This window comes from Chiloscyllium plagiosum, chromosome 22, assembly GCF_004010195.1.
Source record: "Chiloscyllium plagiosum isolate BGI_BamShark_2017 chromosome 22, ASM401019v2, whole genome shotgun sequence".
In the NCBI taxonomy this organism is placed as follows: Eukaryota; Metazoa; Chordata; class Chondrichthyes; order Orectolobiformes; family Hemiscylliidae; genus Chiloscyllium; species Chiloscyllium plagiosum.
This window is the reverse complement of record NC_057731.1, coordinates 50,144,554-50,159,106: the sequence shown is the minus strand read 5'-3', so window position 1 is coordinate 50,159,106 and position 14,553 is coordinate 50,144,554. Positions and strand designations below refer to the sequence as shown.

Genomic DNA, 14,553 nt, shown 5'->3' with positions numbered 1-14,553 from the left:
GAGAGAGAGTGAGAGAGAGTGAGAGAGAGAGAAAGCTGCACCAAGATTTAACATTTTTACTAATTTCTTCTAATCTTCAACATCAATCAAATATCAGAATACATTTAGGGAGCAGAATTATTGAGATCAGATATGAAACTAGCCAACTGCCAAAAGCCAGTCCCTTTAAACTGTCCCATTCATTCTGTTATCCAGGCCAGGTTTTTCTATTGATTGTTCCCACTTGTTCAGAAATTTCTTGAATTCTGTTTTATTTTAATGAAAAAAGGAAAGTTAGCTGGTTAATCTCCCCATCTCCTTTGAAATTCAGACATAAATACTGATGTCAAGCCCAGTCAATCAGAACCGTGCATTCCAAGTATCAGACATGAATCTTATTTTTACTTTTAAGATTACATATTTTGACAGTAGTCATGCATGCCCAACAGTGACATTCCACTAAGAGGATAAAGGCATGATGGAACCTCTACTGATACAGTGGTTGTCAAGAGCAAATGAAAACATGTTACCTTAAAACCACACATCGTTTGCACTTATTATAATATACAAAATTTCACAAAATTATTCTTCCATGGAATGCAAACACAGCAATCATTGACAACAATATCATCCCCAAATCAACATTGAAATCAATGGCCAATGAAGTTGTTTTTAATGGTGTTGGTTAGCTGAGGAAACATTGGCCAAGATACCACAGAAACCACTACTTTAGTGCCTTAAAATCTTCATAAATGCGAGGTTATTCACTTTGGTAGCAAAAACAGGAAGGCAGATTATTACCTGAATGGTGATAGATTGGGAAAGGGGGAGGTGCAACGAAATCTAGGTGTCCTTGCTCAAATTGCTGAGGGTAAGAATGCAGGTGAAAAAGGCAAATGGTATGCCTGCTTCATAGTGAGAGGATTTGAGTACATGAGCAGGGATGTCTTGCTGCAACTTACAGGTCCTTTGTAAAATCACATCTGGAGCATTGTGTGCAGTTTTGGTTTCCTTATCTGAGGAATGTGCTGGCCATGGAGGGAGTGTAACAAAGATTTACCAGTCTGATTCCTGGGATGGAAGGCCTGACAAATGAAGAAAGACTGCATAGGTTAAGACTATTTTTATTGGAATTTAGAAGAATGAAAGAGAATCTCAAAGAATCTTGTAACATTTTAAAGAGGGTTAAGTGCAGGAAGGATATTCCCGATGACTGAATAGTCCAGAAGCAGGGATCGCAGTCTCAGGATACACGGTAAACTATTTAGGATTGAGATAAGGAGAAATTTCTTCATCCAGAGAGTGGTGAGCACATGGAATTCTCTGCCACAGAAGGTGGTTGAAGTCAAAACATTGAATGTTTTCCGGAAGAAGTTAGATAATAGTTCTTAGGGTTAAGGGATCTCAGAGTATGGGGAGAAAGTAGGAACAGGGGACAAATTTGATGATCAGCCATGATCATATTGAATGGTGGAGTGGGCTTGAAAGGTTTGAATGGCTTATTCCTGCTGCTATTTTCTATGTTTCTATGTTTTCTATCTGGTCAATCCCCTAAATAATCAGATAATCCAAATTGCTCTTGTGACTTTGCAGCAGTCCTTCAATACTGCTCTGCCATGTCAATTTAGAAACTACAGTCAAAATCTTACACAGCAATTTAGAATCATATCAACTGGCCCAGGTTGTTACCATCATTTACAATTATTTAAATTTTATAACTAAAGTAAATGCTTAAAAACTTTAATTATAAAATCTGCTTTATTAGCAAGCCTATTATTTGTACATTGTCAATCTTTGGACTTTTGTATAAATGGAATTGAAGACCCCATATTGAATGATGGAACAGACTCAGCAGACTATCTTGTCTACTCTTGTTTACACAGTCATAGAAGAGACCCTTCAGCCCATTAAGTCTGCGCCAACATATCTACACTCATCCCACCTTCCAGCACTTGGATCCAGCCTTGAATGTTATGACATTTCAAATGCTGATCCAGGGACTATAAAATTTTGTGAGGTTTCCCATTTCTGCTACCCTCTCAGGCAGCACTTTCCAGATTCCCACCATCCCCTGAGAGAAAAAGTTCTTTTTAAATCCACTCTAAATCTTCAGCCCTTGACATTAAAATTATGCCCCATCATACTTGATCCTGCAACTATCTGTAAAGTGATACACACACACACACATTCCCCCAACTATTATGGAAGGAGAGCTGAACCACTTTTACAGTCAGATAGGACAGGTGCTGGGGTGAGCAGGGGCAAGATCAAATCGGCAATAGGTTGGAGGATGTTTGTAGCGGCCTGAGGTAACAACTCTTGCTATTTCTGATCCCACACAAGCTCTGAAGGTTTAATCTTTTTAATAAGGAAAGCCAATGAGGGTAATGCAGTTGCTATTGTTTATGTGGCATTTCAAACGGCATTTGATGAAATGCCACATAATAGGCTTGCCAGCAAAAGTGAAGCCGGTGGAATAAAAGCGACAGTCGTAGCAAGGATATAAAGTTGGCGGAATGACAGGAAACAGAGAGTGGTGATGAACTGTTGTTTATTGGACTGGAGTGGGGTTATAAAGCAGAGTTCCCCAGAGATCAATATTAGGATCACTGCTTTTTATGGTCTATATTAATAAGATAGACTTGAGCGTATGGGATAGAATTGTGAATGTATTGATAGCATAAGGCTTCTTAGTATTGTGAACTGTCAGTCATACAGTGAATGACTTCAACAGAACACAGAGGGACTGGTGGAATGCACATACTCATTGCAGATGAAATTTAACAATGAGACGTGTGAAGTGGTACATTTTGGGAGGAAGAATGAGGAAATACAAAGTAAAGGGAGCACTTCTAAAGTAGGTGCAGAAATGGAGGGACTGGGAGTACATGTCGTAGTCGTACAACCTATACATTACAACAGTGACTACATTCCAGAAATACAGTGAGATATCCAGTGGTCATGAGAAGTATAATATAAATGCAAATTTTCTTTTTCTCAATCTGTCTTCTCAAAACATTGAAGGTGACAGAGCAGATTGAGAAAGTGCTTAAAAAGATATAAAAATTCCTGGGCTTTAGAAATAAAGACATGGAGTAAAAGCAAAGAAGCCATGATGCACTTTCATAAACTCGGAGTCAGCCTCAGTTCGAGTACTGTGGGCAATTCTGAGCATTGCATTTTAGGAAGGCTTTCGAAAGGGTACAAAAGTTAGGAGATTGGTTTCAAATAGACACAACTTCAGTTACAAAGGTACGTTAGAGAAACAAGGATTGTTCTCCTTCAGAAGGTAAGAACAGCTTTAATAGAGCTGGTAAAATGAAGAGGGTCTCGACAGGGTAGAGAAACAAAAAGCTTTTCTCCTTGGTAGTGGTGTCAAGAACCACAGAACATTGATATAAAACAATTGACAAAAGAATCAATGGCAACATGAGGAAAACCTCTTCACACAGCAAGTTGTTAGGATCAGGAATGCACTGCCTGAGAGTATGGTGGAGACAGATACAAGTTGGGCTAATGAAAAGCTGTTGAATAAGCATCTGCAGAGGGCAGGTTCCAGAGCAGCACAGAAATAACAGGAGCTCAGAGTGAGTAACCGAGTTGCTCTTGCAAAGAACTGGTTCAAACTTAACAGGCTACACTATAACAAATCAATAATTCTATATGATAACCCCAAAAGGAGACCCAGTCAAGATATTTAAAAATTATGATGGGCTTTGTAGGGAAAAACATTTTCATCTTCATTGCATGGTCAGTAAGCTGAGGTCATAAGTTTTAAATTATTGTTAAATGAGGGAAAATGAAGAAATAGTTTCTACTACTAACACCCCCACTGAGGGTAGTTAATACATGATAACGTAATAGAATCGGATTCCATAGTACTTTGCAAACAGTACTGAGATATATTCAAAGTGGGCAGGATTATGGGGAGGGAGGTGTGAGACAAACTGGACAGTTTTTTTCACAGAGTTGACAAGGTCATGATGGGCCAAACAGCTTTCTACAATTCTTCTCTAAATTCTAGTCATAAATCCTAGTTCCTAGCTTTAGATTATGCAGTGTCAATAGCACTTCGCAGAGCTGGCCAATTAATAGCTTCCCATCATCTCAAATGGCAGTTCTAGTAAATGTGTCTATATAACAATTTAGAAAGGGAAATTTTAAAAAATACTGACGAAAGAAGTATATAAGAAGAGATTTCAGGGAAAGGCCAGGGAAGTTTGACATTGGCATAGGACAATGAACTAAACAGCCTTCTGCGATGTATTATGTTTTATAGGGGTAACTTTAAACTAACCCGCAAGCAGGAAACCTCAAAGTTGAACTAGATTGTCAGTTTTACAACTCTGTCCATTCCGTTAAAGCCAATGATAAAACCCATTACAGAGTAAAATAGGTAAACTACTGTAATCTGGCAGATCCTTTGCAATAAGGTGGAGGAAAACAGGGAGGGTGGAGAACTGAGGGTAGAGGTCAGAAAACTGTAACATTTACAAAATTGGTATTAGTGACTCAGCAACTCCTATTGGGCTTTGCCAATTTTGTTTTTCTTTTGGTGGATATCATCCACTTTGCACTGCCCTCAGGGCAAATTTAATCCCAAGGAATTTTTCATATTGTTGGGTTGAGATTTTCCACTTCTTTACCCTTGTGAGTCAAACATTTTCTTTCTAGATTTATACAAATTCTGAGGATCTAACTGGGTTTTTACTTTGTTGTCCAGGTGTCATTTCTGGTGCGTATAATTCCCAGTCCAGATTGGTTCCTTGGAGCTAACAGCATCAACTTATGTGAGAATAATGACTGGAAGGAATCCTACAACTTGGATCTATTTCCTTGGGATGCTGGGACAGACAGCGGATTTACATTTTCATCTCCAAACTTTGCAACCATCCCTCAGGAGACAATATCACAAATAACCGCAAAGCATCCATCCCATCCTGCCAATTCTTTCTATTATCCACGTCTGGAAACATTGCCCAGAATGGGCTACTCAGAGTTCACTCTGCTCCCTGCAGTATTACCCAATCAGGCACCAGACAAAGGACCTGAGCCAACAGAATCAACCCCAGGAACAACCCAAAATGGGACAGAACTTTCACAAATCAATAGCACGTACGCAGAGAATGGGACGAAGATGGAAGTTGAACTCTTCAAGGCTGATGATGTCTTCAATGACGTATTTGAAAAGCCATTGGGAAAGGAACCTGGAAGTAAGTGGAAAGAGTAAACTGACAGCGAGGGGGGGGGGGGGGGGGGGGGTGTGCAGAGAGAATCACCAAATTTGTGCTCCTCTCTGTGAAAAGCATCTTCCCAATTTTGCTGCTGAACAGCTGGTTCTAATTTAAAGATTATTTTTTCCTCAACTCTTAATCCAAAATAGTTTCTCCACATCTACCCCATTGAATTCATTGAATATTTCAAACAGATCACCCTGTCAATGTGGAAGTACAAGACAACCTGGTACAACCAGTCCTTATAATTTACCATCCAGGCCACGGAAGTACTTCAATTTTCTCTATTTGTGGTTATTGGCTAGGAAATTCCTTGGATCTTTCCCTGCCATTAGTCCTAGTTTCTCCTGCTAATGGAAACATCTTCCTAATGTCTACTCTGTCCAGTATTCTTTACGATCCCCCCTCATCCTTCTAAACTCCATCAAGTATACTCAGAGTCCTCAAACTTTCTTCATATTTTAAGCCTTTCATTCCTGGGATCATTTTCGTGAACCCCTCCAAGGCTGGTACATCTCTTCTGAGATATGAGGCCAAAAACATCTCCTTTTCCACTTGGAGCCCCTGCAGCCTCCAGGACTGAACATTGAGTTCAATACCTTTACAGCCTGATTCCATTCTTCCATGTCTTATATACACCCCACACCCGGACCTGTTATGGCATGGTTTGCTGTTAGCACTGTCACTCATTCTCCAGTACACCTCGGTCCATGGTCACATTATATGGGTTGCATTCAATAAAGCTCACCCATTTTCTCCTACTTTTCACTCTTATCATCACTTTGGATATTCTAAAGAAGGGTCACTTGACCTGAAACGTTAACTCTGCTTTCTCTCCACTGATGCTGCCCAACCTGCTGAGTCTTTCCAGCAATTTCTGCTTCTGTTTCTGATTATCACTTTCCTGGCTTTTCTTTTGTCCTGGCCTTTCCTATCTCTCTCTCTGGCCTCCATCTTTACCTCCCTGATCACCTCTCCCCTTCACACATTATCCCTCCCAACCCCACTCCTACTTCATCTCCAGCATAAATACCACAATTTCCTCGCTGCTAACAGGTCAGATGAAGAGTCACTGAACTTGAGATGTTAACTCTGCTTTCTTCCCAGATGCTGTCAGACCTACTGAGTTTCTCCAGCAATTTCTGTTTTTGTTTCAAATCTCCAGCATCCACAGTTTCTCGTTTTATTTTATTTCCTTTGTGTTCCTCCTTTTACTGCTATGCTCAGGCATATCCAAGAACTTCCTTGCAATGTTCAGGTGTCAATGCACCATCCTAACCCCTGGGGTGTCTCCTAGCTAAATACTCATTGTGTCAAAAACTGACATTCATCAATTTTTCTGTGGATAACCAAGGTTATGTACATCCTGTTTTTACTATGACAGCAAACATAGCATTGGAGAAATCACCAAAGTGAGGGGCCAAGGTACATTGTGTAGGATACCATTCAGGACATAAACAATAAAATGAGGAGGTAAAAGGTAAATTGGCTAGTTGTACTTGATGAAACTAAGATTGAATTTTCACAGCTGGGAAGACTGTGAAATGATGGAAAGCTACTGGGGATCTATAAAAATAAACTTCACTGGATTTCGTTTTTTCCCAGTGCTGTACATTCCAATGCATATAGCACTGATGCTGGACTGAATTCTAAATCTGCAACTTTGAACACAGAAGATCTGCCGGTGCCAAAGCAAAATTCCTCCGCAAGTCCCACTGTTAATTTCTAGAGGTAATACAAAACAGAGATTTAGTGGCTCCTGCTGACAAGAGCAGCACTTTCTCTCTCTCTTTCTTCAGCTTAGATTGTCAGTTTCATAGTCAAAGAGATGTGCAGCATGGCAACAGACCATTCGGGCCAACTCATCCATGCCAACCAGATATCCTAAATTAATCTAGTCCCATTTGCCAGCACCCGGCCCATATCCCTCTCAACCCTTCCTATTCATATTACCATCCAGATGCCTTTTAAATGTTGTAATGTCTGGTGCTTCTGTGTGAAAAAGTTGCCCCTTAGGTCCCTTTTATATCTTTCCCCTCTCATCCTAAACCTATGCCCTCTAGTTTTGGACTCCCCCACCCCAGGGAAAAGACCTTGTCTATTTACCCTATCTACGCCCCTCATGATTTTCTGATGCTCCAAGGAAAACAGCCCCAGCCTTTTCAGCCTCTCCCTATAGCTCAACCCTTCCAACCTTAGCAACATCCTTGTAAATCTTTTCTGAACCCTTTCATCCTTTTTATAGGAGGGAGACCAGAATTGCACACATTATTCCAACAGTGGCCTAACAAATGTCTTGTACAGCTGTAACATGACCTCCCAAATCCTATACTCGATGCTCTGATCAATAAAGGAAAGCATAGCAAATGCCTTCTTCACTATCCTATCTACCTGCGACTCCAGTTCCAAGGAACTATGAACCTGCACTCCAAGATCTCTTCTTTCAGCAACTACTCCTAGGACCTTATCATTAAGTGTATAAGCCCTGCCCTGGTTGACAATTATATAAACCAAGGGGCTGACCTCAGAAATCCAGGCTTGTACCTTCCACGGGAGACAGTCATGACTACTTCCTGTAGCAGACTCCCACAAAGTAAATTTCTGTGGCAAGTGGGCCAGGAACTCAAATTTGACTCTTCCATTTTTATCAGGATGAGCAGGGGCCATTAGGAAGAGTTACATGACTAGAAATTTGATAAGTGACTCTGGGCTCAAATTTGGTTCCCTTCACCTGGTGTTTATTTGGCAGCAAAGTCCTTAATTTGGGGTCAGTTGCCTTACTGTTCTGTTAACACTTGTGAGGTCCCTGTCCCCATTATTGAAAGAAAGATTTAAATCTGTTTGTGAGAACTGCCCATCTGATTCTGGCCCTAATTTCTTTTTAAGATGTCAATCAATGCTATATGACACAAATAGGTCCCCAAATGCCATTTCGGTCAGTCTACAACACCCACATTTGCAACTTGTTCAATGGGCACTGAGGAGAAGAGGGCCTGCTGCTGCTGAATTATTTGTTTGAATCATAATAGAATCCTCACAGTGAGAAACGAGGCCATTCGGCCCATCACGTCTGCAGTGACCCTCTGAAGAGCATCCCAACCAGTCCCAATCCTATCTCCATAAGTACCACCTATCCTAAACATCCATGGGCACTACAGACAAACCTGCACATCTTTGGATTGTGGGAGGAAACCAGAGTACCTGGCAGCTTGGTCGCAAGATGGCGCCGCATATGATCGACTCCTTGCGAGCTCCTGCATGCAGATCTAAGTTTCCTATTTCCTACAATCGTTCTACACTCTTTAAACTTAATAGCATACTTTTAAAAATCACTAATGACTACATTTTATCTAAACTCACAGGTTTGAAGCTCCTCTGATCCTCAAAGCCAGCTTACTTAGCATTCGCCTGTACCTGTGTTTTTGTTTTTGCTGCTGTTTACCTATTATTCACTATCTATGCTATTTAACTCTGTGATCTGCCTGTATTGCTCACAAGACAAAGCTTTTCACTATGCCTCAGTACACATGACAATAAATTCAATTTAAGAATCCCAGACAGATATGCTGAGCATGCAAATTCCAAACAGGTTGGAGTCAAACCCAGGCTCCTAGCACTATGAGGCAGCAGTGCTAACAACTGAGACACCATGTTGGGCCCTGGAGAGGCCTCTGGTGATTACAACAATATTATTGGGTTTGTCTGTTTTTTGTGCATGGGACATACCTGGACAATTTTCCACATTGTTAGATAGATGCCAGTGTTGTAACTGTACTGGAACAGCTTGGCTAGGGCATGTTCTGGACCACAAACCTTCAGTACTATTAAATGAATGTTGTCAGGGTCCAAACTCTTTGCAGTATCCAGTGTCTCCAACTATTTCTTGATATCATGTGGAATTAGCTGATGACTGGTATCTGTCATGCCAGGCACCATTGGAAGAGGTCGAGATGGATCATCTACTTGGCACTTCTGGCTGAAGATTGCCGTGAACGCTTCAGTCTTATTTTTTGCACTGATGTGTTGGCCTCCTCCATCATTGATGATGGGAATATTTGTGGAGCCTCCTCCTCCACTGAGTCATTCAATTGCCCACCATCATTCACGACTGGATGTAGCAGGACTGCAGAGCTAGATCTGATCCATTGATTGTGGGATTGCTTAGCTCTGTCTATCACTTGAATCATAGAATTAAAGAGTCCCTACAGAGCAGAAAGAGGCCATGCGGCTGCTTATGCTGTTTGACATGCAAGTAGTCCTGTTTGGTAACTTCACTAGGTCGACACCTCATTTTCAGGTTTGTCTGGTGCTGCTCCTGGCCGGGGGAGGTGATGGCCGAGTGGTATTATCACTGGACTGTTAATCCAGAGACCCAGGTAATGTTCTGGAGATCCCGCTGAGGCAAATTAATTCAATAAAAATCTGAAATAAGAGTCAAATGATAACCATGAATCCATTGTTGATTGTTGGGAAAAACCCATCTGGTTCACTCATGGCCTTTAGGAAGGAAACTGCCATCCTTACCTGGTCTGGCCCACATGTGACTCCAGACCCAATGTGGTTGACCTTTAACTAATCTTTGGGATGGGCAATAAATGCTGGCCCAGCCATTGATGCCCTCATCCTGTCAATGAATAAAAAGAAATAATATCCACCTGCAATCTCCATTGAACCAGGGATGATCCCTTGGCTTGATGGTAATGGTTGAGTGGGGTGTATGCCTAGCCATGAGATTGCAGATTGTTCTGGAGTCCAATTCTGCTGCAGTTGATGGCTTGCAGTGCCTAGATGCCCAGTCTTGATTCTGGTTGAAGTCTGTCCCATTTAACATGGTGATTGTGCTACATGACATCATGTAGGATATTCTCGATGTGAAGGCTGGACTTCAGCTCCACTACTTGCATGACTGCACAGTAGTGACTCTTATCTATACTGTCAAGGGTAGATGCATCTGCAGCTGGCAGATTGATGGGGATGAAGTCAAGTATGCCTCTCCCTCTTGTTGATTAACTCAATCTGCCGCAGACCCAGATTTGCAGTTATATCCTTTAGGACATGACCAGCTCGGTCAGTAGTGTTGCTGTCGAACCACTTTTGGTGGTGGACATTGAAATCCCCCACCCAGAATACATTTATTGCCCTTGCTATCCTCAGTGATCCTCCAAATGTTGGTCAACGTGGAGGAGTACTGATTCATCAGCCGAGTGAGGATGGTGTAAGGTAATCAGTAGGAGCTTTCCTTGTCCGTGTTTAACCTGAAGCCATAAGAATTCATGGGGTCCGGAGTCAATATGGAGGACTCACAGGGCAACTCCCTATGACTGTATCCCATGTGCTGCCACCTCTGCTGGGTCTACCCAACCAGTGGGACAGGGCATATTCAGAGATAGTGAGGATGTGTCTGCAGTATAGTCTGTCAGGTATGATTCTGTGAGTATAACTATGTCACGCTATTGCTTGGCAAGTCTGTGAGACAGGGAGAAAGTGAGGACTGCAGATGCTGGAGATCAGATGCTGGAAAACGTGTGGTGCTGGAAAAGCACAGCCAGTCAGGCAGCATCCGAGGACTGGAGAATCAACATTTCGAGCTTAAGCTCTTCATTAGGATTCTGGGGGAGGCCAACGGGGGCTGAGAGATAAATCGGGGAGTGGGGTTAGGGGAAAGGCAGCTGGGAATGCGATAGGTGGATGAAGGTTGGGGGTGATGGTGGTAGGTCGGAGAGGAGGGTGGAGCTGATAGGTGGGAAGGAAAATGGACAGGTAGGACAGGTAGGACAGTTCAAGAGGGCAATGCCGAGTTGGAGGGTTGGATCTGGGATAAGGTGGGGGAAGGGGAGATCAGGAAATTGGTGAAATTGACATTGATCCCATGTGGTCGGAGGGTCCTAAGATGTAAGATGAAGCGTTCTTCCTCCAGGCGTCGGGTGGCTAGAATCTGGTGAGGAGGAAGCCCAGGACTTGAATGTCCTTGGGGGAATGGGAGGGGGAGTTGAAGTGTTCGGCCACAGGGAGATTGGGTTGTTTAGTGCGTGTGTGCCAGAGATGTTCTCTGAAACATTTTGCAATTTTGCAAGTTGGCGCCCTGTCTCCCCAGTGTCGAGGAGGCCATATCGAGAGCAACAGACACAGTAGATGATGTGTGTGGAGGTACAGGTAAATCTCTGTTGGATATGGAAGGATCCTTTGGGGCATTGAATGGTGGTGAGGAGGGATGTGTGGGCAGAGGTTTTGCACTTCTTGTGGTGGCAGGGGAAAGTGCCGGGAGTGGAGAGTAGGTTGATGGGGGGCATGTACCTAACAAGGGAGTCGTGCAGGGAATGATCTCTCCAGAACACTGATAGGGGTGGGGAGGGAAATATATCTCTGGTGGTGGGGTCTGTTTGTAGGTGGCGGAAATGGCAGAGGATGATGCATTGTATCCGGAGGTTGGTGTGGTAGCAGGTGACGACTAGAGGGGTTCTGTCCTTGTTGCAATTGAAGGGGTGGGGTTCAAGGGCAGAGGTGCATGAAGTGGAGGACATGTGCTGGAGGGCATCGTTGACCATGTGGGAGGGGAAATTGCAGTACTTGATGAAGGAGGCCATCTGGGATGTTCTATTGTGGAATTGGTCCCCCTGGGAGCAGATGCAGTGGAGGTGGAGGAATTGGGAGTAAGGGATAGTATTTTTACAAGAGGTAGGGTGGGAGGACGTGTAGCCCAGGTAGCTGTGGGAGTTGTTGGATTTGAAGTAGATGTTCATGTTGAGTCGGTCGCCAGAAATGGAGATGGGGAAGTCCAGGAAGGGGAGGATGGTGCCCGGGATGGTGCAGCTGAACTTGAGGTCAGGGTGAAAGGTGTTCATGAAGTTGATGAACTGTTCAACCTCCTCATGGAAGCATGAGGTGGTGCCAATTCAGTCAGCGAGGAAAAGGCAGGGAATGGTGCCATTGTAGCTGTGGAAGATGGACTGTTCCATGTACCTGATGAAGGGGCAAGCATAGCTGGGGCCCATGTGGGTGCCAATGGCTACCCTTGTGGTCTGGAGAAAGTGGGAGGATTCAAAGGAAAAATTGTTCAACCCAATTGAATGAGTGTGTTGGTGGAAGGATACTGATTGGGTTGGCAGGAGTGGAAGAAACGGTGGGCTTGGTGGCCTTCATCATGGCGGATGGATGTGTACAGGGTTGGATGTCCACGGTTAAGATGAGACATTGGGAGTCAGGGGAGGTGGAGGGCGTGGGTGGTATCTCGAATGGATGTGGGGAGATCCTTGACCAAGGGGGACAGTACGGTGTCAAGGTATGCGGCGATACGTTCGGTGGGGCAGGAGCAGGCTGAGACGATGGGTCAACCAGGGCAGTCAGGCTTGTGAATTTTGGGTAAGAGGTAGAACCAGGCGGTGCAGGATTCCCGGACTATGAGGTTGGAGGCTGTTAGTGGGAGATCACCTGAGGTGATGACGTTGTGGATGGTCTGGGAGATAATAGTTTGGTGATGGGTGGTGAGGTCATCATCGAGGGGGCAGTCGGAGGAGTTGTCCGTGAGTTGATGTCTGGCTTCAGGGGTGTAGAGGTCGGTGCGCCAAACTATCACAGCGCCTCCCTTGTCTGCTGGTTTGATGGTGAGGTTGGGGTTGAAACGGAGGGAGTGTGAGTTTTGGCACTTGCCCCCAGATGTTAGTGAGGAGGATCCTGCAGAGTTGACAGGGCTGTTTCTGCCATTGTCATTTTCGATGCCTAGGTCGATGCCACGTGATCCATATGGTTTCATTTCTTTGTTGAGACTTTGTAGCTATTGATACAACTGAATGGTTTGCTGCGCCATTTCAGAAGCCTGTTGAGAGTCAACTGCATTGCTGTGGGTCTGGAGACACATGTAGGCCAGACCAGCTGAGGATGGCAGACTTCCGTCTCTGAAGGACATTAGTGAATCAGATGAGTTTTCTCAACAAATGGCAATAGTTCCAAGGTCACCAGTAGATTTTAAATCCAGATTTCTTTTAATTGAATACAATTTCCACCATCTGCTATGGCAGGATTCAAACCTGGGTCCCAGAACATTTGTTGAGTTTCTGGATTAAAAGTCTAGTGATTGAACCACTATGCTGTAATCTCCTCTAATCTTTAATTCCTAGAGATTTCAGGGCAATCATTAAGAATTTAAAAAAATATTTGTTAAGAGGATATAGATGCTAGGTCAGCATTTATTGACCATTCTTAATTGCCCTGGAGATGGCGAGCTGCAGTGCTTAGGGTGTAAGGGTAGCCACAGTGATGAAAGGAAGGGAATTTCAGAATTTTCACCCAGTGAGTGTTAAGGATCTGTGATATAGTTCCAGTCAGCATGGAGTGTCACCTGGGGAGAACTTGCAGGTCCCATTGTTCCCATTAGTCTGCTGCCTCTGTCCCTCTAGGTTGTTTCGAATCTGATATTGAAGGAGTCTTTGTGAGTTGTAATGTATCTTGTGGATGGTATGCACTGTCTCATCCAGCATGGACAAAATGGATCAAGTAGTCTCCTGCTGTGTCATCTAGGAGAAAGTGAGGACTGCAGATGCTGGAGATTAGAGTTGAAGAGTGTGAAGCTGGAAAAGCACCGCCGGTCAGGCAGCATCCGAGGAGCAGGAGAATCGACGCTGACTCCTGATGAAAGGCTTATGCCTGAAACATTGATTCTCCTGTTTCTCGGATGCTGCCTGATCAGCTGTGCTTTTCCAGCACCACACTCTTCTCCTGTGTCATAACAGTTATGTGATTGATTCACTGTTGCCACTGTCTCTACTCCCAGCTGTGAAACACCAGGTGAGCCCCAAGTGAATAGAGGAAGTGCTTCAATGCTACCTCAGGGCCTCACGGGGGAAGTGCAGCATTCCCACAGACATCTAGGTATCACTGGACCAAGACCGTCCAAAGTCGGGGAGGTGCATTCGGGAAGGCGTGCAGCACCCAGAGAGTAATTGTTGGGAAAAAGCAGGAGCTGGGGGAAAACAGGGAAAGGAAGGTGCTGTCACATCCTTGCCCCACCCATCCCCTTTCCGTGACCACCACCTGCCCCCCCAGTGTAACAGAGCCTGGGGTAGCCCCATCGGTCTGTGTAACCTCCAGCAAACTCACCCTGAGAGTCATCCTCGTTTGTGAGGGACCCCAATGATGATGATGTGTGTCATTGGTGGAGGGAGTGAATGTTTAAGGTGGTCTATAGGGTGCTAATCAAGCAAGCTACTTTGAGCTGAATGGTGTCTGGTCTCTAGAAGGTTGTTGGAGTTGAACTCATCCAGGCTAGCACAGGTCAGAGCTGTGTTGGAAATGTAGTTGGTGGACAGATTTGGGGATTCAGAAGATGAATTACTTGCTGCAAGTT

At 44.0% G+C, this 14,553-nt stretch overlaps 2 protein-coding genes across 2 annotated transcripts in view; one reads left to right on the top strand and one right to left on the bottom strand.

Annotated features, from left to right (window-relative positions):
- The window catches only part of slc25a28 (solute carrier family 25 member 28), a 183,024-nt gene that overhangs the window by 2,350 nt on the left and 166,121 nt on the right, over positions 1 to 14,553 (bottom strand). The window lies entirely within an intron of this gene.
- Positions 1 to 14,553, top strand: part of LOC122561325 (spondin-2-like) — a 31,965-nt gene that overhangs the window by 7,602 nt on the left and 9,810 nt on the right. Inside the window, exon 3 of the mRNA XM_043713021.1 lies at positions 4,703 to 5,192. Coding sequence (XP_043568956.1) covers positions 4,703 to 5,192 — 490 coding nt within the window. The remainder of the gene's footprint in view (positions 1 to 4,702; positions 5,193 to 14,553) is intronic.